The following is a 24,217-nucleotide window of genomic DNA, read 5'->3' as shown; positions in this document are numbered from 1 at the left end:
GAATTAGGATAAACTACGTACTTTTTACTTGTACCGGCGGTACAAGTAACGAAAGTAAAAGTACTGCCATGTATGCTTTCTTTACAGTGCCAAACTTGAGACCGGTATTTAGAATGGCATTACTTGATACTGAATTTTCGTTCCTCTCTTAAGGTCAGGCAATCAAAGATGAAGACGAGTTGAAAGGTCGAAGGATAGTCTGCCTGTACAATCACAAGCAGTATTACCACCAGGGACACAACGTGAGCGATATTGATGCACATTCATGCACCCACCTCAACTACGAATTCGCTACACTCAATCGGGAAACATACCTCATGGAACCTGGAGATCCCGAACTCGATATACACCTCAACATGTTTCAAGTAAGTTCTCCATTTAACCATTTCAAAGATGAATGGATTAATCCACGGCTTAAGCCGTCCTGTCCAAAAATCCCTTTCTCCAAAAACTGTCCAAAAACCTATTCACTCAAATTATATCGCAATTTAAAAAAGAAAAATAAAATGTTAATTTTTGAACACGAAAAAAAATGAAGACAGGTTTTGATTTTATGAACAAAGTTTATTATTACTTTTAATATTGCATTATTTATCCTTATGCAAAAACATAATTTATCAGTATTAAAAGCATATTTATTCCTATTTATAGAATAAGATATTCACTTTTGTTGTTCAATGAATTGTGGGGTTAAAGTCAAAAGTCATGAAACTTTTCCTATTATATTATATTATTTTCCTTTAATAGGTTAAAGCAAATTGTATAAAAAGCATTAAATATCTATGTAGTTATTATGTATACAATGGTTACACATGTAGAATTTTTACCTTTTACCAATGTTCAAGGTTTTGGACACTTTAAGACAGTTTTAGTCTGTTTAGGACAACTTAAGACAGTAAAACCAAAATGCCCTGTCCAAAATCAGTTTAGGACGTTTAAACCCCAAACCCTGTTTAAAATTGAAAAATTGAGAAAACAATTTCATAAAAATGACGATTAGATCTGTCGCTGTAGACTGATTGTAAAGACACAGTTCCCAGCAGAACACCGAAGTCAAGCATCAATGACTGCGGTCAGTATAAGCGGGTGGATGACCACTTGGATCAGTCTGCGTAGGAGCCGAAAGTGCGTGGTACCGGCCCTCGTTAAAGTGTTCTATCGTAAAGTGCTTGAATTCGCGCAGGTAGTCAATCCGCCAAAGCATGGGGAGCTATTCCCTCTGCAGAGGATCAAAATTGCGATGGCATATCTTCGGATCATCCTCAGGGAATGTTTCCCAGACTATTGTCGCCATTGTACAGCTTCTAGTGCGACGCAAATAAAGTACCTACCAGATCTGTCGCATTTACTAAGTTTTGACTACCTGGGTAATAGCTCCGTAAAAATGTTGAAGAAAAAAGATTTCGTTTCTCCCCAGTATCAGCTTCCTTGGAAATAAACTTTTCTTTTATCAATGGATTCATCAAATGGATTCATATTTTTTTTAAAGAAAAACTAAACATATTTATAAAAAAAATAAATAATAATAATTGTAAACTATAGCGGTGTCAAATGTTAAAAAAGAAAAAATCTTAAGTTTGATTGCAATTCCTGACCCAAAAGTCATGAATAACAAACAGTTATAAAAATTCTATATGATGAAAGGACAATCGTATTTATTGAATTTTAGCGCGATCCTGACCCATTCGAGGTTAAGAGGACTTTTCATGGAAAATTCTATTTTATCTTCATTCAAAACTTTAGAGAAATGTGATTTCAATTAAAGGTAAGCATGAAAGGTTAAAAACATGTTGCAGTGAGGGTGAGACCCGCGGGTCGACGAGGGAAAAGAATGGCAGTTAATTACTTAAAAACCTTTTTAGAAGAAAAACACCCATTAAATCGACTAAAATGGTACTGTTCAAATCATGATTTATTTATACAGAGTCTGTTTTATTGAAATGATGTGTTTTTGATTAGTCAGCCACCGACTTGAGACATAAGAATCCCAAACTAAAGGTTCTGTTGTCACTGGGCGGGTGGCAAGACAGCACCAAAAAGTATTCGGAGTTGGTGGAATCTGGTGCAAGGGTGGATCATTTCATCAATGAGGCGGTGGAGCTGTTGAACAAGCATTCTTTCGATGGTTTAGACGTTGCGTGGGAATATCCAAACTGTTGGCAGGGGGCTCTGGGTGTCAGCCCTAAAGATAAAAAGAACTACGCAGAATTTCTAGAGGTAAGAGACATTCTTCCTATCTGAACTGTGTGTATGAAGGAAATGCACAAAGAATACCAATTATTGTTCTCTAAAACATGTTTATTCTACCGAAAATAAAGAGAGGAAAACAAATTCTATCTAAAAAATAATGTGCCTCTTTAATTTTGAAAAGAATGAGATCCTATTCGAATATCAGAAAAGTTGTTTATTTTACTTAATTTCACTTACTTATTTTTGTAATATTTCGATTACCTATCTGCAGTCTCTGGTCAAATTACGAGACGCACTGTAAGATTCGATGTAAAATTATAATTATGAGGTGATACTATACAGCTGTATCGTTTTTAGGCGATCGAAACCGGTTTACATTTGTTTATGTTCGTCTATCAATGGGTTAACATTGTAATGCAATGCGTTAAAAATAAATACAAATAAGAAGTATATAGAAAATCTCCTGAATAAAATCCTATTACTTGTATGTTTAAATATAAAAATATTACATATAAACTAGTGCAAAACATGTCATTAATGAAGCATTACAGTGCATCGAATAATTGGGTCTAATTATTATAATATACTTATATAATACCTGTTATAATAAATATTCTAAATTTATTTAATATACCGTCTAATTTATCCGTTTATCGAATTTGTACCTGATAATAAAGATTTCACATTGAATTTTCTATTGCGTCTAAAAATTTGGCCAGGAACTGAATGTATGTATCATACTAAGTAGACTATTTTCTTCTACAGTCTGCCATTAAGAAAACTACTTTAATTTAATTTATTTTTCAAATAAATGAGTGTACAAATTATAATTTCAATTGAACATTTGACAAATATACTATCAATAGGTTTCAATCCTTTTAAGTAATGTGACAAAAGTAATATAAAATTTATGAAAATACAAGAAATTATGTGTTCGAAAACAAAACAAAAAAATATAAATTGTGCCAAATAAATGTCAATATTATAGCACATAATAACGTTTTTCCAGCATATATATATTTCAATTATTTTTAAAAACCTCATGCGGTTCGTCAAGTAAATTATATTAATATTTTTAACATATTCTACCGGTAGAAAAAATTCTAACCATATGCAACGAATAGATACGTCGCAAATTAGGCATTCAATTCGTTTCCTTATTCTCTGACATGATTCTTACTTTGCGAGGAGGCAAAAATGTAAGAGAGGAATCTTGAATAAAACTAATGGGAATTGCAGCGAGAAAAAGACAGATCGATGCATGCTGGAAAGAATTTTTCACCTTTAAAAAATTAAAAATACAGCATATCCTTCTCACGGAAAAATAATCAAAAAGAGGATAACTAGTCTAAAGAAGGCCGGTATAAAAATGTCCTCGATATCCCAGAATCCTTTTTTCTTGATATATTGCAACATTTGTTATTCAATAGATGTCACCACAATGGAAAATATTAATATCACAAAATAAAAATAATAAAAATTACATTTTTCTCTTGGTATTTTGCTTCCTTTGTTATTCAATAGATATCGCCAAAATAGAAAATATTAATATTACTAAATAATAAATATTATATTTTGTCCTTCATATTTCGCTTCCATTGTTATTCAATAGATGTCGCCACAATAGAAAATATTAATATTTCTAAATAATGAATATTATATTTTTTCATTGATATTTAGTTTCATTTGTTATTCAATGGATGTCGCCACAATAGAAAATATTAATATTACTAAATAATGAATATTATATTTTTATTGATAATTTGCCTCATTTGTTACTCAATAGATGTCTCCACAAAATAAAGTATTAATATTACTAATTGTAAATATTATATTTTTTTCTATATATTTCGCTTCCTTTGTTATTCAATAGATGTCGCCACAATAGAAAATATCAGTATTTTGAAATATAAATATTTTTTCCTTCATATTTCGCTTCCATTAATATTCAATAGATGTCGCCACAATAGAAAATATTATTATTGCACAAAATAAATAATAAAAATTATAAATTTTTCATGATATTTTGCTTCATTGGTTATTCAATAGATGTCGCTACAATAGAGAATATTAATATTGCAAAATATAAATGATAAATATGTTTTTCATGATATTTTGCTTCATTTTTTATTCGGTAGATGTCACCAGAATAGAAAATATTTATATTACAAAATGTAAAATCTTCTTCTTGGGCACTACAGCCTATGACAGGCCAAGGCCGTCCCAGTAATTTTTCATTACTACTTATGTTCAACACCGTAGCCTTGTCATTTTGAACCCAATCCCAAAGACAAGCGAAATCCTGAATCAAGTATTGGGAGAAATTTGCCATCGTGGAGGACTTTTTGAGGTGACTAACCCGCATTTGCGTTACATGGAGTGGAAGACTACAAGAACCTCCCACCATAAGCCTAAGGGACTCCAACCCATGATCCGTCTACCACTGAGGATATTTTACGTCAACACTGCTTGCGCTTCTCCGTTCTGATTTTACAGCACAAAATGTCCCAATTTTTTCCCCATTGTTATGCTTTAAAAGCTTTAGCATTGTGAATTCGTAGGATGTCCTTTGCTTATTGAAAATAAAGGCAGGAAAATGAAGAAATTATGCAATTTTATTAAAGTAAGTGCCTCAAAAAAGCCCATTACATGCTGGTTGATAAGAGACAGTTTGACTTTTGGAAAGATTGTTTTCATATCTTTCTGGACAATATATTTAAATATTTACAGCTCTTAGTAATGTGGGTCAATTTATCAAGCTACTAAAGACACATTTTCTGAGCTCAGTGCTAATAATTTTTGGAAAGAAAGGTTTTAATTGATTGCTCATTAGATATAATATAAGTTCTATTTATGGATTATTGATATAAATATATAATTTATGGATTTAATATATAGTTTTTTTGTCATTATCTATGAGTATATATAACAAACAGTTATAAAANGGTCAAATAATTGTGTCTAATTATTATAATATACTAATACAATACCTGATATAATAATTATTTTATATTTATATAATATATCGTCTAATTTATCCAGTAGTTAAATTTGTATTATACTTTTGTATTAATTTAACCAATTAATACACGTACGTAAACAAGTGCTAACAGTCTCTTGAAAACACTAAAGCTGTATAGTATCACCTGTATATTTAAGATTTTACATAGAATCTTACAGTGCATCAAATAATTTGGCCAGCGACTGTATTTATATGTATAAAGAAACACTTATATTATATACTTCGATATTTTTTCTCATTTATGTTTTGGTTCTGCAGAAACTACGAAAAAGATTCGATAAAGAAGATATGATTCTGTCCATAAGTGTTGGTGCCATAGAAAGAGAGATATTAGCTGCTTATGATGGACCTAAGGTGTCAAAGTAGGCATTTTATCCAACAATGTTTTAACTAGAATTAAAATTATACGATATTTTTTATCATTTATACGATAGCCATTTCCCGATCCATCACGAAGTAAAAAGCACAATTGAAAGGAGTTGGCACATCATTTGGTGGTACTAATAAGCTTTCGGTTTTGTACCAAAAATGTTTCATGAGAGACGGATGACTCATCTTTCGTTACCAGATTTTGACTCCATCACTAGCTATAGAATTGTGTCGACCCAAATCAAAATTCTTGATGGTTTTCCATGGATGGACAGACATACGTAATCTTGATTTTAACCATTAATAATTCCATCATGAACCTTTATATTTTTTGATGGTAACCAACATAAGTAACCATCACCTCAATGTAGGAATTCGGACTGATGTATGAGGGTCCAACATAAGAATGGCAACTTGTTTGGATGGTTAGTTCAGATGGAACCATTATAAATTTCCATCGTAGTATCTTAGAAATCAAATGTTGGAACAATCGTGAACAACCATGATCCCAATGTAGGAATTCGTACTGATTTATGATAGTCCAGCATAAGAAAACCCAAATTGTTTTGATGGCATATTCCTGAGAACCAACAAGAGCTTCTGTTAAACCATCATGGAAATGTGGAACCATCAGGGATTGTGGGTCAAACTTCTCTCGATGGTTGACCATCATACTATTAAATCAGCATTTTTCATCATGAAATGATGGGAGTTTGTTGGCATATCAAAAACCATGAACTCGTTATGGAAAATGTTGTATGATGGTGATTCTCAAATAATGATGGACCCTCATGAATCTCGCTGAAACCATCATAAACCATGAAAATATTTTGTTGGGACCCTCAAAAATTTTGACTTATGCAGAACTGACGACAGATGTGATCCACGCACATGCCATTACGCCACGCGAGCGAAATCGATTTTCACTGTGACTCCTGTAGAAAAAATACCCTAGTATGGGTTTATAGTATAGAACTTTGTATCTTAAGTACGCGAAGCTGAATAAAATTTACTTTTTTCATTTAATTTAAATGACTAAGTGACCTGTAAATCATTTATGATTTTTTAAATCAATTTTTAGGGTTCTTGAACAAAAAAATATAACTTTTATATACAACTATGTCTAGTGATCATGCTTCTGTATGAACATCATATGCTATTATGGGCCTTAACATTTTTGACAGATTCTGAAATGTCGATATTTTTGACCTTATTTTAGGAATGTTCTACGCATTTTCTGTCAGTTATTAGGTTTTTTTTTTTTATAGAATCTCTGAAATCGCTGCTTTTTCCTCTTCTTTCATGAAATGCATATCGTTTTGACATCGAAATAGGCGTGCACTTGATTAATGCTATTTCATGATTACCTAGTTCTAAACAAAAGGAGTCAGCCACATTTTACTTTCTTCCTTTAGGAGCTGAAATGAAGAATGTTCCTAAGGATTCATTTGAATTACATACAGCATGAATAAGCACCTATCGACATTTTGGAAACGTTCTCTTTGTACAGCGTGCAAAGTAAACCACATTAAATAACTTTTGATCTAATGATTGGATCTTCACGCTCCAAGAACTCAATCTTAATGGTTTGAGGGGGTATGCTAATGAATTAGTACAGACGATATTTCAAGTTACGAAATCAGACACAAAATCTCTGAATTAACGTACTTTTTTTCGACGAATCCGGATGTCTGACCCCCAATATATAGTGGGCAGCCGCAATCTGGGAAATTACGTCCCAAAAATTTGTTAAAGAGAGCGATCCAAAGTTTGGACCCCCTAATGGTAATTTTACATTTTGAGTATTTCGCCATATCTCGAGAACTTTTAAGGGGAATTTTAAAAAAATTTGCACTCAATAATAAAACTCATTTATCCAAAGATAATTAATTCAATGCAAAAAAAAACTTTTACTAAATATTTATCTTTTTTTTAAATTTTTTTATTTAATATTAGTTGAAAAAGTTTTGAATCGTAAGGTATAAAAATTTTGACATCATATTAAAGTATGTAATTTTAGATGGCAAAATAGAAAAATTGAGCAAAATCAGTTGAATAATTTCTGAGAAATCGAATTTTAAATATAAGACTTCGTTAAAATTCGATTTATCGGAAGCTATTCAACCGATTTCGTTCAAATTTTGTATTTTGCCATGTAAAATTGCATACTTTAAAGTGATTTAAAAAATTGTATACCTTACAATTCAAACTTTTTTTGGCTAATATTAAGTAAAATAATTTTAAAAAAATATTTACTAAAATAAATTTTTTTGATGGAATAATCTTTGAATAAAAAAATTTAATTATTGTGTACAAAACATTTTCGATTCGCTTTCAATTTTTCCATTCGTTCTCGAGATATGGCGAAATACGGAAAAAGTAAAATTAACATTAAGGTGTCCAAACTTCGGCTCGTTCTCCTGTCCAAACTATCGAGGCCCTATTTCCTAGATCCACGCATATTTTTGCTAGAAAACCGAATCCGTTAAAAAAAGGCATGTTTATTGAGAGAAAGTGCGTTTTTGTGTCTAATTTCATAGCTTAAGATATAGACTGCAATAATTAATTAACATATTTGAGGTCATCCTCTCAAACTATTAAGATAGCGTCCTAGAACGTGAAGATCCGATCATTAGATCAAAAGTTATTAAGGGGGATCTGTTTTTTATTTTGTGTTCTGTACAATACACCACATTACATGAATAGAATATTCCATGGATTGGATAGCTTTTCGTCCCATGGATAGTCTTGTTTAAAGTTCAATTGTTAACCAAATTAATCGCTTGCAGTCCCTCCTCCCATCCGAAAAAAGAAACAACTATGTCGTTTAATAATTTTTGTTTGGCTAAATATTATGGTCTGGCATTATGGTCTGGGGTGCCATTTCCTTTGACAGCCGGACCCCTTTGGTCGTCATTAGAGGTACACTTACTGCACAGCGGTACGTCGACGACATCCTAAGACCTGTTTTGCTACCGTTCCTTTTGCAGCGCCCTGGGCTGGTTTTTCAGCAGGACAATGCCAGACCACATACGGCACGTGTTGCTATGAACTGTCTGCAAGCTTGTCAAACTCTTCCTTGGCCTGCCAGATCACCAGATCTCTCTCCCATCGAGCATGTCTGGGATATGATGGGAAGGCGATTGCATCTGGCACGGAATGTTGATGACCTCGTTCGACAATTGGATCGAATTTGGCAGGAAATACCGCAAGAGACCATCCGGGAGCTTTATCGGTCTATGCCACGCCGTGTGGCAGCTTGTATCCAGCCTAGAGGTGGGTCAACACCTTATCTGACTTGTTACTGTAACTCTGCAATAAATTATTCAATTGTTCTGAAATTTTAATCATTTACTATTCTGCACATTGTCTTCCTATCCACCAATTTTCGTTTCAATCGGACAACTCCTTCTTGGTGCGTCGATTTTTTAGTGTATATAAACCAATCTCATTTTGCCAGAATATATCAAATTCTATAACTTCACCGAACTAAACTTCACCGAAACTAGACTTCACCGAAACTAGACTTCACCGAATAACCAAACAAAACTTGATTCTAAACTTGACCGAAAAGGCATTTTAAAATCTTTTATTATGTCTCTTTCGAATATCGTGTCATTCCGGCAATATTTTAATGACACATAATTTTAGTCTAACTAAGCAAATAAAATGTTTTTCCTTAAATGCATGAATGAACTTAAAATGAATTCGACATAAAGTGGAATCGACGTATTTGAAAGGATATTTTAAGTCATGAATGATTATTTCTCAGAATAACATTTCAAATAGGAGTTCCCACTGACAATTCATGAATCAAAACACTTCTGACGCTTGTTTCGCAAAAAATAATTTCCAGCAAAGTATATATTTTTATGACTGACGAATGAAACCAACTGAATTAAATGACCAGGGTTTAAAAAATGTTACATCATTATTGAGTCCAGTAGTTTTAAATTACCTAAAATTTCGACAACATTTTTGAAAGAATTTAAAAAATAGCTCTTTGAAATTTCATGACTATATTATAAACATTTAACCGATTTTACTCTTTTGAATTTTAACAATTACATAGTATGAAATAATGTGAACATTTCTATTACCGCTCAAATATTTCTATATAGTTTGTCTAAAGTAACAACTCCTCTAGCCATTCGTCAGTGACTATGATAATGAGGTATTTCAAGTAGGGAATCATTGCTTAGGACAGAATCTTTTTCTTCGGTGTTAGCCCTAGAGTGAAGAGACCCTCCCTGAAATACTCTTGTTTCCATAGTAGCAGACGGCTTCAAGCTTTGCAGCGGGGGAGTTCTTACCGTAGACAAACTATATTTAGTTAGTTTATTGTCAATAGACAAAAAAAAAATTATATTTTCATTAAGGTGAGAAAAGCTTTTGACTATTTTCCTAATTTCGATCATTTAACATATTTTAAAGGTAAAGAATTCAAATTTTTGACAGATTTGGTAGCTTGAAATATCGTATGCGCTAATTAATTAGCCTATTTAAGGTTTGAGCCTCGAACCTCAAGTGACACATGGAACAAAATTGAAAAATAGTATAATGGAAAACTAATAACTTTTTTTTGCTAAAAATAAGAATGGAAATTTTATCGAATCTTTAGAAAAACCGAATAAAACGGACAAAAATCATAACGTTCCTCTCTTTATTTAAAAAAAAGAAAGAAAGTGCAAGATGGAAAAAAACTTTAAAAGAATCATAGTCTAATGAATGATAGTTTTAACTCTATGTTATGGTCTAACTTTACAGGTCAGTTCATCATATAAATGTGATGACTTATGACTTGCATGGTCCCTGGGAAACGACCACTGGTCATCACACACAAATGGACAAAGTGGAAGGGGACAAGGACGCTAAACTGAATGCAGTAAGTATGTCTTTTTATTTAATATCAACCCCTTTGTGTAATACGACCTTCAACTGCCATCGATACGGAAAATCTTGTTTCAGTAAGTAATTTTATTTCATTTTAAAACCGCCGTTGAACAGCCGGCCCAATTTTATGGGTTTCAACTCCGTAGCCTTGTCATTTTGAACCAGAAGACAAGGGAACTCCTGGATCGAGTATTGGGAGACTTTTACCTTCGTGGAGAACTTTTTGATGGAACTATCCCGGCATTTGCGTTACATGGAGAGGAAGACCACGAGAACCTCCCACGGTTAGCCTGACTGCAAGTGGACTCTAACCCACGATCCGTCTACCTCTGAGGATATTTCACATCGGTCCAAGCCGGATGCGGAATTCGTATCGACTGGAACCTGGTTCGCCTCATTGGAAGGCTCTATCTCCTGAGCCATCGCGGCTCTCAGTAAGAAATAGGGAATAAATTGGGATAAAGGGATACCATGGAAAAGGGAAAAGTTGCCTATAAAATTGCTTTACCTTGAGACGCCTTCACACAAGGAGAACAAATATATTCAAAATGTATTTGATTGTTGTTGTTGTTAATTTACTTCGCACTAGAGCTGCACAATGGGCTATTGGCGACGGTCTGGAGACATGCCATCACAATTTTGATCCTCTGCAGAGGGGATGGCACCCCCGCTTCGTTTAAAAATAGTCTGAAAGATTTTGAATGATAAGGTATACTAATTTTCGCATAATTCAATGGAATGTAATTTTATATCACAAAATGTGACATTTTAGCAAAATCAATCAAATAGTTCCTGAGAAGTCGAATATTAAATGTGCGACAGTTTTGAAATTCAAGTTGTCATCGACCTACTTTGTTTATACATTGTAAAATGACATCCTTTATAAAGTTAAGTAAAAAATTTTATAGCTTACCATTCAAAATGCATTTTTTACAGTGTGCAAAGATTTTTCATTTCGCTTAAAAAGTAATCGAAACAGGGCAAAAAGCGCTCTCCTGACCCTGTTTCCCAGATGGCGCCATCTATATTTTGGAGATCTGAATTCATCATAAAAGATGTATTCAGAGAAAATACATTTTTGGGACTTATTTCGAAATATCGTCTGCACGAACATTAAAAAAATATCGTCACCATTAACATAATTGAGGTCACCACACGAACCATTAAGTCCTAAAACGTGCAGATTCGATCACTGGATCCAAAAATATTCAGGGTAGTCGGTTTATTTATTTATTTATTTTTTTTATTTGCGCACTGTACGCTTTTTTTTTTTTTTAACTTTATTGAAACCAGAATGTAAGAGTTAAAGCATAATTCTTCGTATTTTTATTGGTTAAAGGAAAAAGTTGTTAAGAATTGAAATAAGAAATTTGAGAGGCTTAACACTATTTGAATCTCTTATAAGAAAAATAATATTGTTTCAATTTAAAGTTTTTAAGGAAGTAATTTCTAATAATTTTCACATATGTCTCATTTTATTCCTACTTAAAATATTTTATTTAATTCATTTTACTTCAAATATTATTGAAAAAAAATGCGAATTATAAAAGTAATTTTAGCTATTTTTTTATATTTATCAATTTGTTTTATTTTGTCAAGGACACTTAACTGAAATTTTCTCAAAAGAATGTACCGGAAGAAAACATTTTTTAAATATTTCACAAATCCTGTTTTTTCTGTTGTCTTTAAAATTTTAAAAAATAATTTTAATAATTTACTCATCGTCTCTGACCAGCAAATTTCAAAACAAAATTTGCAATTAAAACAATATTTAAATTTTTAAAAACGAAAGTTTAAAATTTTTACTTCGTATTGTTTTTTTTAAGAAGTTTTAGTGCTGTATTTCCATCCCACTTTAAATTCTTTAAACTGCGTATGATATAAATACAAAATAAAAACAATTTGTTCTTATGTTTCATAGCGTTTTTCTCGTTTCATTTTTTATTATTCTTATTTTGCTTAATACACCTTGCAAACATATTTTAGCTTATAATAGCATAAAATTTCGAAATACAGCTTTCACGTTTAGTTTATTACTCTAAATAAGTTATTACTAATACTCATAAGAAAAATTATTACTAATTAATAATAATTTAATTTTTGTAGTTTTTCGGGGGAAATGGTTTTTAAGAATAAATAAGAAAATGTAGTGTTATTTGCACCTCTAGTATTTTAAACTTTAAATATTTTTATTACATATCTAACCATTAGATGAAAAATTTCGAAACAGTTCTTATTTCTATGTATCAGTTTAGTTATAGCACTTTACACATATATAAATTTTTGAGGGTTTTTCATCGATGGACCAACATAATCTTGATGGTAACCATCCATAATTCCATCATGAACTATCACAATTTTTGATGGTAAACAACATAAGTAACCATCACCTCAATGTAGGAATTTGGACTGATTTATGAGGGTCCAACATAAGAATAGCAATTTGTTTTAATGGTTTGTTCAGGTTGAACCATAAATTTTCATTATAGTTTCTTAGAAATCAAATGTTGAACGATCGTGTACCGCTATCACCCCACTGTAGGAATTCGGACTGATTTATGATGGGTCAACATTAACAAAAACCTAAATTGTTTTGATGCTATATTCCTGTGAACCAACAATAATTTCCATTAAACCGACATTAAAATGTATCGTTGGAACTATCACGATCCATGAGAATCAAACTTCTCTTGATGGTTAGCCATCATAGTATCTAAAAAAAACATTTTCCATCATAGAATGATGAAGGTCTGTTGGCATATCAAAAGCCATGAACGCGTAAAGGAAAATGTTGGATGATGGTGAACATCCAATGATGTTCGACCATCATGAATCGCACTGAAACCATCAAAATGTTTTGATGGGACCATCAAGAATTTTGAGATGGGTAGAATAACAAAATTGATATTTGTGATTAAAAAATATCAATCCTCAAACCAAATATCCTTTTTTGTCTACATTCTTTCAAAAATGTTATCAAATAAATAAGAATAAAGTAAAATACCTATGGCAAGATTAGGTTCAGCTCATTTGGTTTACCCAAGAGGTTATCCATGAGCCACTTGAATCACGTCAGTTTCATACTAAGTTATATTTTAAGTTAAAATTCTTGTCAATTTTGAACACGCTACGAGTTGTTTAAGTTAAAGACTATCCAAAATAATCAACACAGCTGGTTCCTCGCTACTTATACGTTACCTGTGGAAATTGTAGAAAAGGCAGATCGCCCAAAAGGAATTTATAGTCACTCAAAATGTCAACTTAACTGATAGTCCATTTAATTTCAATCAGTTTTCCCGTCAACTGTTGAAGATCACTCATTATATTGAAAACTATATTCTTTGTTTTTTAGATGGCGGCGATGCAGGTGTGGGTGGATCTAGGGGTGGAGAAGAAGAAGTTGAATCTAGGGATAGCTACCTATGCAAAGACATTCACTCTCGTCAATCCTGCCATCCACGGCCTCAACGCCCCCGCCAAGGGACCCGGTAGACCCGGCTACGTCACAAAACAAAGTGGATTCCTTTGCTATTATGAGGTATGTTGTTTATACTTCCTATTGGGTTATGATATATATATATATATATATATATATATATCGATAGTAAGAGTGACTGGTTCATAATACTGCCCTCATTGCCATTATTGTGATATTAATCTCTGAGCTGTGACCACGATCATGGGAATACTCCATGACAATTAGCCAACAATTAGCTTTTGCGGAATTACTTTACTTTAAAATAAATTTCGAATCAAATTATAGAGTGGTTCACGTAAGTTGTAATAAATTTTGGAGTAATTTATTTAAATATTTATTTTTTAAATATAGTCATTCTATCCTTTACAAAATGTTAAAATGTTAATAATAAAAAATATACTTTCCTGAATGTACATAAACATTAACTTCAAACATACTAGTATGATGTTTAAATTTTAACCAGTAACCCTGAAAACCCAGCCAACTTCTAGAATCATACATATCAATAAATCCTTTGGAATAAAAAAAAAAGATCCTAAATTACTTGAATTCTTTTCTATTGTTCCACTACGAAGATTATCAATAACCCATCGATGGATTTTCTATGACACACACCTCAATGGCACATAATACGGGACATAATTCAGGTTTCAACCCGAGTCCTTTTCACAATTCCAAACAACAGATCAATATAAAGTGAAAATCATAAATATAGAATAAAACAATAGAATGATAGGGATAATTTCACTTTTTTTTTCTTCTCTCCTAGAAAGGTCCCTATTTTTATTGCATTTGTTTTATTTTTCCTTCCTCTCACAGAAAAGAGGGTCTTATTTTCTGGATTAAGGATCGGAAAAAAAACGGGAAAAGAGATGGGGGATTTATGGAGACTCAATATCATCTATAGCGGGTGATGGAGGATCATGTCAGGAAAGAAGATACATCCTCTGCCTTGGAAATCTAAAGGGAGGATCAGGCCGCCCATTAACATGTTAATAAACAGAACCGCGTCAATGGTCTTTCTTGGATATTTTTTCGAACATTTTTTTTTTATCTGTAGGGGACCATCAAAATATTTCTGTTAACACAATGCAATATGAAAATGCAAAATGTTATCAATAACAGCAATTTCTATTTTTTTTTTTTCATACGTCTATTAAGATGTTAGCTTAAAGAAAAAAAAATTATAAAGTAAAGAGAAAAAGTTATATAATTTTTTTTTCTTTAAGCTAACATCTTAATAGACATATGAGAAAAAATAGAAATTGCTGTTATCGATAACATTTTGCATTTACAATTTAGGATAACAATTTAGGAAATATAAAGTAAAGAGAAAAAGTTATATATTTCCTAAATTGTATGATCCAGTTTCATACTTTGCAACTCCATCTAGTTAGTCAGGTCATACCTAGTTGATTGATCAAAACGAAATAAGTTTTTTTCTGTTTAAAATCGGCCCTATCTAGGTTATATAGCACAAATTTAACAGATTCAAAACTGACAAAACCTAATTAAAATTCATAAAGCAAGATTTGTTTCTTATTTGCGCTATGAAAATAAGAAATATTCTGGTAAAAGAAACTAATATTTTTCGTATGTACATACAGCTTTTAATTAAAATTGCAGCATATTTTATGATTAATCATGGTTTTCATTTTAAAATCCTCTGTGACTAATTGCTTTGGTTCAAAATTTGTAAAATCTAGTTTTGGACTTCAACTTCTAATTTGCTTGTCATCTGGTTATTTTGGGCAAAGTACTACGTCTTCTTTGGTTAAGATAGCTAGATCAAATTGTTTATTGAATGCTCATATGTACTATTTTCTTTTTTTCCTACAAAAAATGCATATTAAGTGTACTAAAAAGTCTCTTTTATCTGAAAAAAAGCTCTCTTTTTAATAATATGCTAACAAATTCCATGAAAATTTTACCCATTTTATTTGACTTTTTTTTAATTAGTAATTAAATTTGATTACTTTCTTCAATCTTTCTTTATCTAGTCTTAATGACTTTATATGACATTAATAACAAAACATTTAAACATATACTTTCCTCTGTCTTTCTTTAAACATCCATATACTCTAGTATATGGATTCAGAAGTCGCAAGTTTAAAGAAGAGTTAGGAATATTATTTTTGATTAAAGTTAAACTTTTCCTTGAGTAAATAAACATAAATTTGTTTATTTAATTTACAAAGCAAAAATGTAGTTAGATTTTATTTTACTTTTGAAAAATTACATATCATGTTTAGCAGCAAACATCTATTTCATCCTTAGAGCTATTTTATTACGAGGAATCCGACCTATAATCTCGCCAAAGAAACATTTGATAGCTTTCATTATTCAGAATATACTGTAGCAAAAGGGGGATTCTATTACATGTGACAGCGTGTAAATAGTAGCATATGTNATCTTTCACTTCCATATAAGGAAAGATTAAACGATTTGCTATGAGTAATAAATAAATTGATGAGGCGTAAGAATACAGAAAAAGGCATATGACTGGGCCTCTTTACAACTAAAAATCATCCTATAAAATGCAGGAGCAATGTTTTTGCGTGACTTTTTGGTGTATAATGTTTACAAACTAAACTCCGTCGGATCTGACTGGAACTTTGTCCCCCCTCTCCAGCCGGGAGAGCGGGGATGTGACTTCGGCTTCACGATCTATATAGTAAATAAAATCTTGTGCACAACATGTTCTCATTATTCCTGCTTTCTTGACAAATAAATCCACCAAAATATAGGGGTTGTTGCCCTTATATTAGATATATATATATATATATAAATTCATTGAAAAAAAACTCAATGATTATGGATATAAGAAATACTTACCGCAGCTTTGTCTACGGTAAGAACTCCTCCACTGCGAAGTCTGAGGCTGCTATGGAAACAAGAATAGCTCACTTCTCTTCACTTTAGGGTTAAACACGATAGACCGAAGAAAAAGATTCTCTTGTGGACTCGAACAAAACCGCCACAGGTCCTTTAGACAAACCTTTTATTACAATTTGAAATGTGACAAATTGTACTGATATCTTGCTAATCTTACCTTTACCTGATATCTTACCTTTTCGAATATAATTCATTATTCCAAATTCACATTTGAAAACCGTTTTGCTGTTTGGTTTTGAAGATATTGACAAAAATTGATTTTTACTGAACACCGTTATATTTTCATTGAATTAGCTAGCGCAACAGAACAGTTTAACGAGGAAGAACAGCGAGAAGAAAAGTGGTAGAACAGTTTAACGAGGGCTGATACCACGCTCTCTCGGTCCCTGCGCAGGCTGATCAAAGTGGTCACCCACCCGCTTACTGACAGCAGCCATTGATGCCTACTAATTAAAGAAATTTTGATATTAAAAAGTTAAAAACATAATACAATATATCCAATACAATAGGGTACGTTTCCATAAGTTGATTGTCTGGCCCTAGAAATACTATACAGATATCTATGGTAACCATAGGTTTATGGTGTCTTGCCCTATAAACTTTTACGGTTACTATTAGGACTGGACTATAAATCGATATATCGCGACATATCGATTTAACGACTGTATCGGCAGGCCGATACAGCGACTTTCGTTCCAGGCGATGCATCAGAAATCTGATTTAAGCCGTCGAGTAAAGAAGACGAACGATATTGCGATATACGATACAGCGATACAAGACACGAAAGGATCTCTTACGTTCCGATGCCAACTCGCGCTGGGGAAAACGATGTACGTATCGTTATATTGAAGCGGCCTTGATTGATGAGCGGATCTCGCATGTTCGTTTCCGCACCTCTTAGTTTTTTTTTCTCCTTTGTCGCGACTTGATATCGTTTCTTGTAGATTATTTTCAGTGGGACTGACTTTGTGATCGTCGTTACCTTGTCCTGAACGTAATCTATTATTGAAAAGAATATATAAAGAAGTGTTTCTTAATTAATTAGGTATATTTTTTTTGAAATAAAACTTTCTTTTTTATTTTTAAATGAGAAAATTAATTTTGATATTATATGTTTAAGTATTATTTTACATTATTGAATTTATTACAAACGGAAATCTAATTTAATGTGCCCATAAAGAATTAAATTAAAAGGTAGTTAAATTTGTTAGGCTCTTTTTTACTTTATTTTAATTCATTAAAAACTTTTTGGATAAAATAATTATTTAATGGGTTTTTATTACTGATTTTAAATTTATAAATCTTTAACAGTTTTCATTTTTATAAATAAAATTATAACAAAACTTATTTTTCCTCTTTTGGATTTGGACATAAGTCAATCAACTTTGTTTATTCAAAAAAATTAGTATTGTTTGCGATTGCGACTTCTTTTTTTAAAATCGTTTAGATCTTCGTTTTATTAAGGAGTATAATCGTGTTTTTTAATTTTCTTTCAATATAGTCAGTTAAATATATTATCGAATATCATAATTCTTTTGTTTTTATTTTTAGGAAATTAAGCCTTACTTTGTTTTTTCGTTCAGAATTCGGTAATTATTTAATTTAACTTTATTATTTATATGAACTAATAATGATAAAAAATAGTGTTGTTTTAAAAGTGTTTTTTTTTGTTTAATTTATTTAGCACTTTGTTTTAAGCACACAAATAATTTTTAAAGAACTTCTTTTTTAAATTTTCTTTCTATATTGTTAGGTAAATATATTGATAAATTTCAATTTTATTTATTTTTTTATTATTTATTTTTAAACTAAGAAATCTTTCGTTATTTGCGCGATGATTTTTAGAAAATATAACATTAATATCTTTCTTAAGCAAAACATATACATCAAATTCATAAATTGATTTAAATCAATCTGAGTATGAAGTTTTGATAGAAATCCGACTTTCTGCGCCTTACAAGTAAATGAATTTCAAAACTACTATATCGCGATGCAAAACTGACGATGCATCACGATATAAAATTTCTTATATCGCCCAGTCCTAGTTACCATAGGCCTATGGTATCCTGCCATACAAATTTCTATGGTTGCCATAGGCCTATGGTGTCATGCGATATAAATGCTATGCGGATCTCTATGGTTACCATAGGCCTATGGTATCTTGCCATACAAATTTCTATGGTATCCGTGGGTTGCCATTGATTACCATAGATTTCTTTATGGCAAATTTTACTAAGGGATTCATTTTTGATGAAAAAAAGGGACCGATAAACAAAGCAAAAAATTTGCGCATTGGTTGCATAGGCCTATGGCTTCATGCGATATAAATGTCATACAGATCTCTATGGATACCATGGGCCTATGATATCTTGCAATACAAATTTCTATGGTTGTCATAAGCTTATAGTGTTGTGCCAAATAAATGCCGAACGGATCTCTATGGTTACCATAATAGGTGTATGGTATCTTGCCATACAAATTTCTGTGGTATCCATAGGTTGCCATTGATTACCATAGATTTCTTTATGGCAAATTTTACTAAGGGTTTCATTATTGATGAAAAAAAGATGGCGATGAACAAAACTAATCACCCAGTGGCAATCTTTGCCGTTATTCATTATTTTTCTTCCTCTCTTTAGATTTGCCAATACCTGAATGCAGGCAACTGGACTGAGGACGAGCACAAATCTGCCGGTTTCTACGCTTATTCGGGTGACCAATGGGCATGCTATGATCCACCTATGATGGTGGTCAGAAAAGCGAAATGGGTGATTGAGAATGATTACGGGGGTGTCCTCATCAAAGACATGAGCTGCGATGATTACCAGGGCATCTGTTACTCCATGCACTACCTCCTCACCAAAATGACTCAAATGGAAATGATTCACAAATTGAAACATTCTGCAGAACTGTAACCACCACACAGCAAAGAATCCTCACCTATCTGGAAACAACAATGAATAAAAATGGCGCGACAAAATTGAAACAGCGACTCTTTTATGCTGTAATAACTTCATTCACTGAAAAAGCAACAACTTGAAATAATTTTAAAATCAACCTTTGGGTAGGAGCGTGGAAAAATAGGGCCTATAGAGGCTAATTTTCCAAGCATTATTTTCATTTCCTTCTTTATCTGAAAATTTGTTCTTTTTTTTTTATAAAATTTTTAAAAACCCCTGATAAAATGACTTATTTTGATTTATCATTGTTATAAACTGTCCCGCAGTGGACAAGACACGATTCCCAGTAGAGCAGTGGCTGCAGTCAGTAAGCGGGTGGTTATGATCAGTCTGCGTTGGGATTGAAACATTCTGCAGAAGCGCGGTAAACTATTTTACCTTAAAGTGCTCGCGCTCAAGTCATTGGGCTACCAAAGCTATCCACTCTGCTGAGGATCAAGATTGGGATGTCTCCCAAACCGTCGCCAATAGTCCATTGTGCAGCTTTAGTGCGACGTGAATAAAGTACCTGCCTACCTTTAAAAATTTTATATTGAAGTTTTGCAACACATTTTCAGATAACTAAACTAATGAGAAAAATAATTTTTCAAGCACTTCTGCCGAACGGAACATTTTAAATGTTTTTTCAGATATTGCTTCTCGTAGAACTAATTTTAGAATGCTTCTGAAAAGATGTCTCTGACTGAGTTAACACTAAAGGAATCGTTTTTAGATACTTTTTCTTTTGCTCTATGGTTCATTTTCAAGAGGTGGCTATTTGAATAAATTTAATTTCACTTTATTAAAATTATACATTGTATTCTACTAGAATGTGATATGTTTGATAGTACAAATAAAACAGAAAATGTCTCAAATCTATACTTTAAAAGTCATCTATCACGATTTTATAGGTTATTAAATTGTCCACTTACCACTTTTTTGAACTAAGATTTTTTTTATATATACAGAAGTGTGCTTTCTTTAAAAAAAGTTCACTGGCACATTATTTTACAAAAAGCTCTTTTGGCTCATTAAGATTGGAATAAACTGAACTCAATAAACGTTTTGTTGGGATTTCCTCTTTTATTTAAATATAAATCACACATAAAGCAGAGTATAAAACTTTTGTCATCCAATGAGTTTAAACAAATACGCTTGATATTTATCGGAGACTTTTTTCTTATTCTTGCCAATAAGAATAGTCGATAACAGACAAGTCTAAATTTCAAAAAAAAATGTTTGTAAAGGCAAAATATGGTTCGAGACTAAAATCTGTCCAAACAGTGCAAATTTGAATCTGGGATAAAATGTGCTCACTGGCAAAACACAAGTATCAAAAGTAAAAAGAAAAATATACAGTCCGAATGATTAGACGCTCTATGTAACATCTTCATTATCATCAGATGATAATACAGTACAGAACCCGTTATCCGGAAATCAGAAAACCGAAAAACCAAAAAACCGGAACGAAATTCGATAAATTTTCCAGCCATTTTTAAAAAAAAAAAATTTTTTCCTCATAAGATTTTAGGATTTTTCGTTCTTTTTTGAAAGATGTTTACCATACCATCATTTTAGAAATAATCATTACTGTATTACTTCATCGTTTTTTCTTCTTTTTAAGATTATTTCCAAATAATTTTTTTTTTTTTAGTTGGGTTTAACGATAAAAAAAACGGCTTTTTGTAGCGATTCAGAAAACCGGAAAAATCAGTTATCCGGAATAGCGATGGTCCCGATCGTTCCGGATAATCGGTTCCCTACTGTACTATACAGCATTATTGTTTTTACGAGACCATCTTGCACTTGTTTATGTTAGTGCATCAATGGGTTTAACATTGTAATGCAATACGATATAAATAAATACAAATAATAAGTATATAAAAAATCTCATGAATAAAAAACCCATGGCATGCGTGTTTAAATATAAAAGTATTGCCTATAAGCTCGTGCAAAACATGTCATTATTAAAACACAACAGTGCGTCATCTTTGGGTCTCATTATTATAATACACTAATACTGTACTATACAGATGTTATATCTGATAAAATGAATATTCTATATTTGTATAATATATCGTCTATTTTATTCAATCTTATATTATACATCGTCTTTTTTAAAACATTAACGTAAACAAGTGCAAACAGTCGCATTTATACATCGTCTTTTTTAAAACATTAACGTAAACAAGTGCAAACAGTCGCGAAAAAAAACAATGAAGCTGTATAGCACCTGATAATAAAGTTTTCACATAGAATCTTTGATCATCATTTGGTCAAGGATTGTATGATATTAAGTGCAATGTAAAACTAAGTAACACAAAATAGTTTTCTTGATTACAGAGAATTTTTTGAAAAATTTGTTTTACTCCGTGATATAAATTATTTTGTACGGCTGTCAATCAATGCAATCATAAATAGTTCAGTGATTGAGAGTATGTGATTAGAGGATTTACAATCAAGCCATGAACAGTTATAGTTAAACCGAAATAATGCTAGAAAATATTTGAGAGGATTGAATCAACAGAAAATAACATCTTATGATGCCTAAACCAGCTTTGATCTTACGGCAGCAAATCTCTGAGATATTATTTTATAAACCGTCGTTGAATAGCCGACCTAATTTTGGGCTACTCATGTTCAACTCCGTAACCTTGTCATTTTAAACCCAATCCAGAAGACGAGAGAACTCCTGGATCAAGTATTGGGAGCCTTCGTGGAGGACCTTTTGATGAAACCAACCCGCATTTGCGTTACATGGAGAGGAAGACCACGAGGACCTCCCAAGTTTAGCCTAACGGCAAGGAGACTCTTACTGAAGATATTTCACGTCAGCACTGTGTTCGGTGCAAGCCGGATTCGTATCTACCAGCCATCGCTGGGATTCGAACCCAGTTCACCTCGTTGGAAGGCGAACGCTCTATCCCTTGAGCTATCGGGGCTCATGAAGTGCACATTTAGGGAGCACCCGGAATGGATGGATTATTTGGCACCGTGATTGTACATAATAGAAATTCTGCTGACCTCCCGGAGTGACCCAAATTTAATGTTCTTTAAATTATTTATTTTCTCCCTTTTTTAAAGTATTGTTTGCTTTAAAAATATTTTTATAGGTAATTTTTTATTAATTATATATTCTTAGGTTAACATTTCTTATGGTTCTCGAAGTAAAAATTTTACTACGGAAAAGGGTGCAGCACAAACACCACTTGTTTGACAATAGAATGAGTTTTTTCAGCCAATCAAACAATCCAATATTCTCAAATAGTAGAGAAAGAGTGACCTTGGAGAATGACCTTAAATGTTGTGTCAAATAGAAGCAGGCACTCTTCATATAATGTGAATTCGCGGATATGAGTCTTAATATTTTATTAGGAAGTACTGTTATCTCGTCTCAAAATGTCATTTAAATCAAAGTTTTTCAACCAAATCTCGGAGAATTTTTAGAGAAATCGGGACTATTTAGAAGCAAGTCAATCATCAAGATCTTAGTAAATTTTAAATTAGAAATAAGAAAACACTTTTATAACATTTCACATATTTAATTCTTTATTCAAAACAAATTATTAAAAAATTTTATCAACGTGGAAAACGTCGCTGTACTATTATTGAAGCCAATGATGCTTCATTAATTTAGATGATACAAGCATATTGAAAAAAAAAAACTATTTTATAAAGCAAAGGAATAAAGGTCCAGTCTAGAAATCCAATTCGTCCAGTCTCGAAGAAAAGTAAAAAATCGCTCTATTACTGATGTCAATAATGCTTAATTAACATAGGTAATATATGAATATTGAAAAAACAAAACCAAATAATACTAAAAAGCAAAAGAAATGGAATAAAGGTGCTATTCTTGACGCCCATAATGCTCATATAATTTTTGGGCAGGAGATGAAACATAAAAAGCTTTAACTTTTTATGTTATTTCTTCTTCTAAATCTTCTACTTAATTTATTATTCAAAATTAAATGGTTTCTCACGCTTTGGTATTCAGATCCTGCTTCTTATTTTATTTTTAGATTCAAGTATGCATAAATTAACATTTTGGATTTTTCCCTTTACTAAATGTAATAGCCTTATTATTCCCTCCACCCATTCATATGTAATTACTAAGGTTTCCCCTTTTCCATAAGACGCAATATATCATAGGGACAAACTTATGTTGCTTTCACTAAAATAAAAACTCTAGCACGCACATATCGAAGTGCGATTTGCAGCCAACTCTTTAACATGTCTTAAATAAAGATTGTTATAATATTCAACGTGATTTTCTTTATATGGATCATTCTCACAAAAACAGTCATTTTCATGTCCCCAGTATATTTTATGTTTGTTTTACAACTTACGAAAAAAAATTTTCAGGGAAAGTGTCCTTCAGAATGCAAGCTAACAAAAGAATAAAAATAAAATTATCAATTTTTATTTTTTATT

At 31.9% G+C, this 24,217-nt stretch overlaps 1 protein-coding gene across 1 annotated transcript in view; it reads left to right on the top strand.

Moving 5' to 3' along the window:
• LOC107453635 (chitinase-3-like protein 1) overlaps positions 1-20,860 on the top strand; it is a 38,798-nt gene extending 17,938 nt beyond the window's left edge. Inside the window, exons 2-7 of the mRNA XM_043049264.2 lie at positions 154-365; positions 1,960-2,217; positions 5,471-5,574; positions 10,349-10,466; positions 13,827-14,012; positions 19,487-20,860. Of these exons, the coding sequence (XP_042905198.1) occupies positions 154-365; positions 1,960-2,217; positions 5,471-5,574; positions 10,349-10,466; positions 13,827-14,012; positions 19,487-19,762 (1,154 nt within the window). The 3' untranslated portion in view covers positions 19,763-20,860. The remainder of the gene's footprint in view (positions 1-153; positions 366-1,959; positions 2,218-5,470; positions 5,575-10,348; positions 10,467-13,826; positions 14,013-19,486) is intronic.
• The last annotated feature ends 3,357 nt before the right edge of the window (positions 20,861-24,217 follow it).

The sequence above is a fragment of the Parasteatoda tepidariorum genome, chromosome 1 (genome assembly GCF_043381705.1).
Source record: "Parasteatoda tepidariorum isolate YZ-2023 chromosome 1, CAS_Ptep_4.0, whole genome shotgun sequence".
NCBI classification, from domain to species: domain Eukaryota; kingdom Metazoa; phylum Arthropoda; class Arachnida; order Araneae; family Theridiidae; genus Parasteatoda; species Parasteatoda tepidariorum.
The sequence above is the reverse complement of the archived record's forward strand: the minus strand, read 5'-3'. Positions and strand labels throughout refer to the sequence as shown.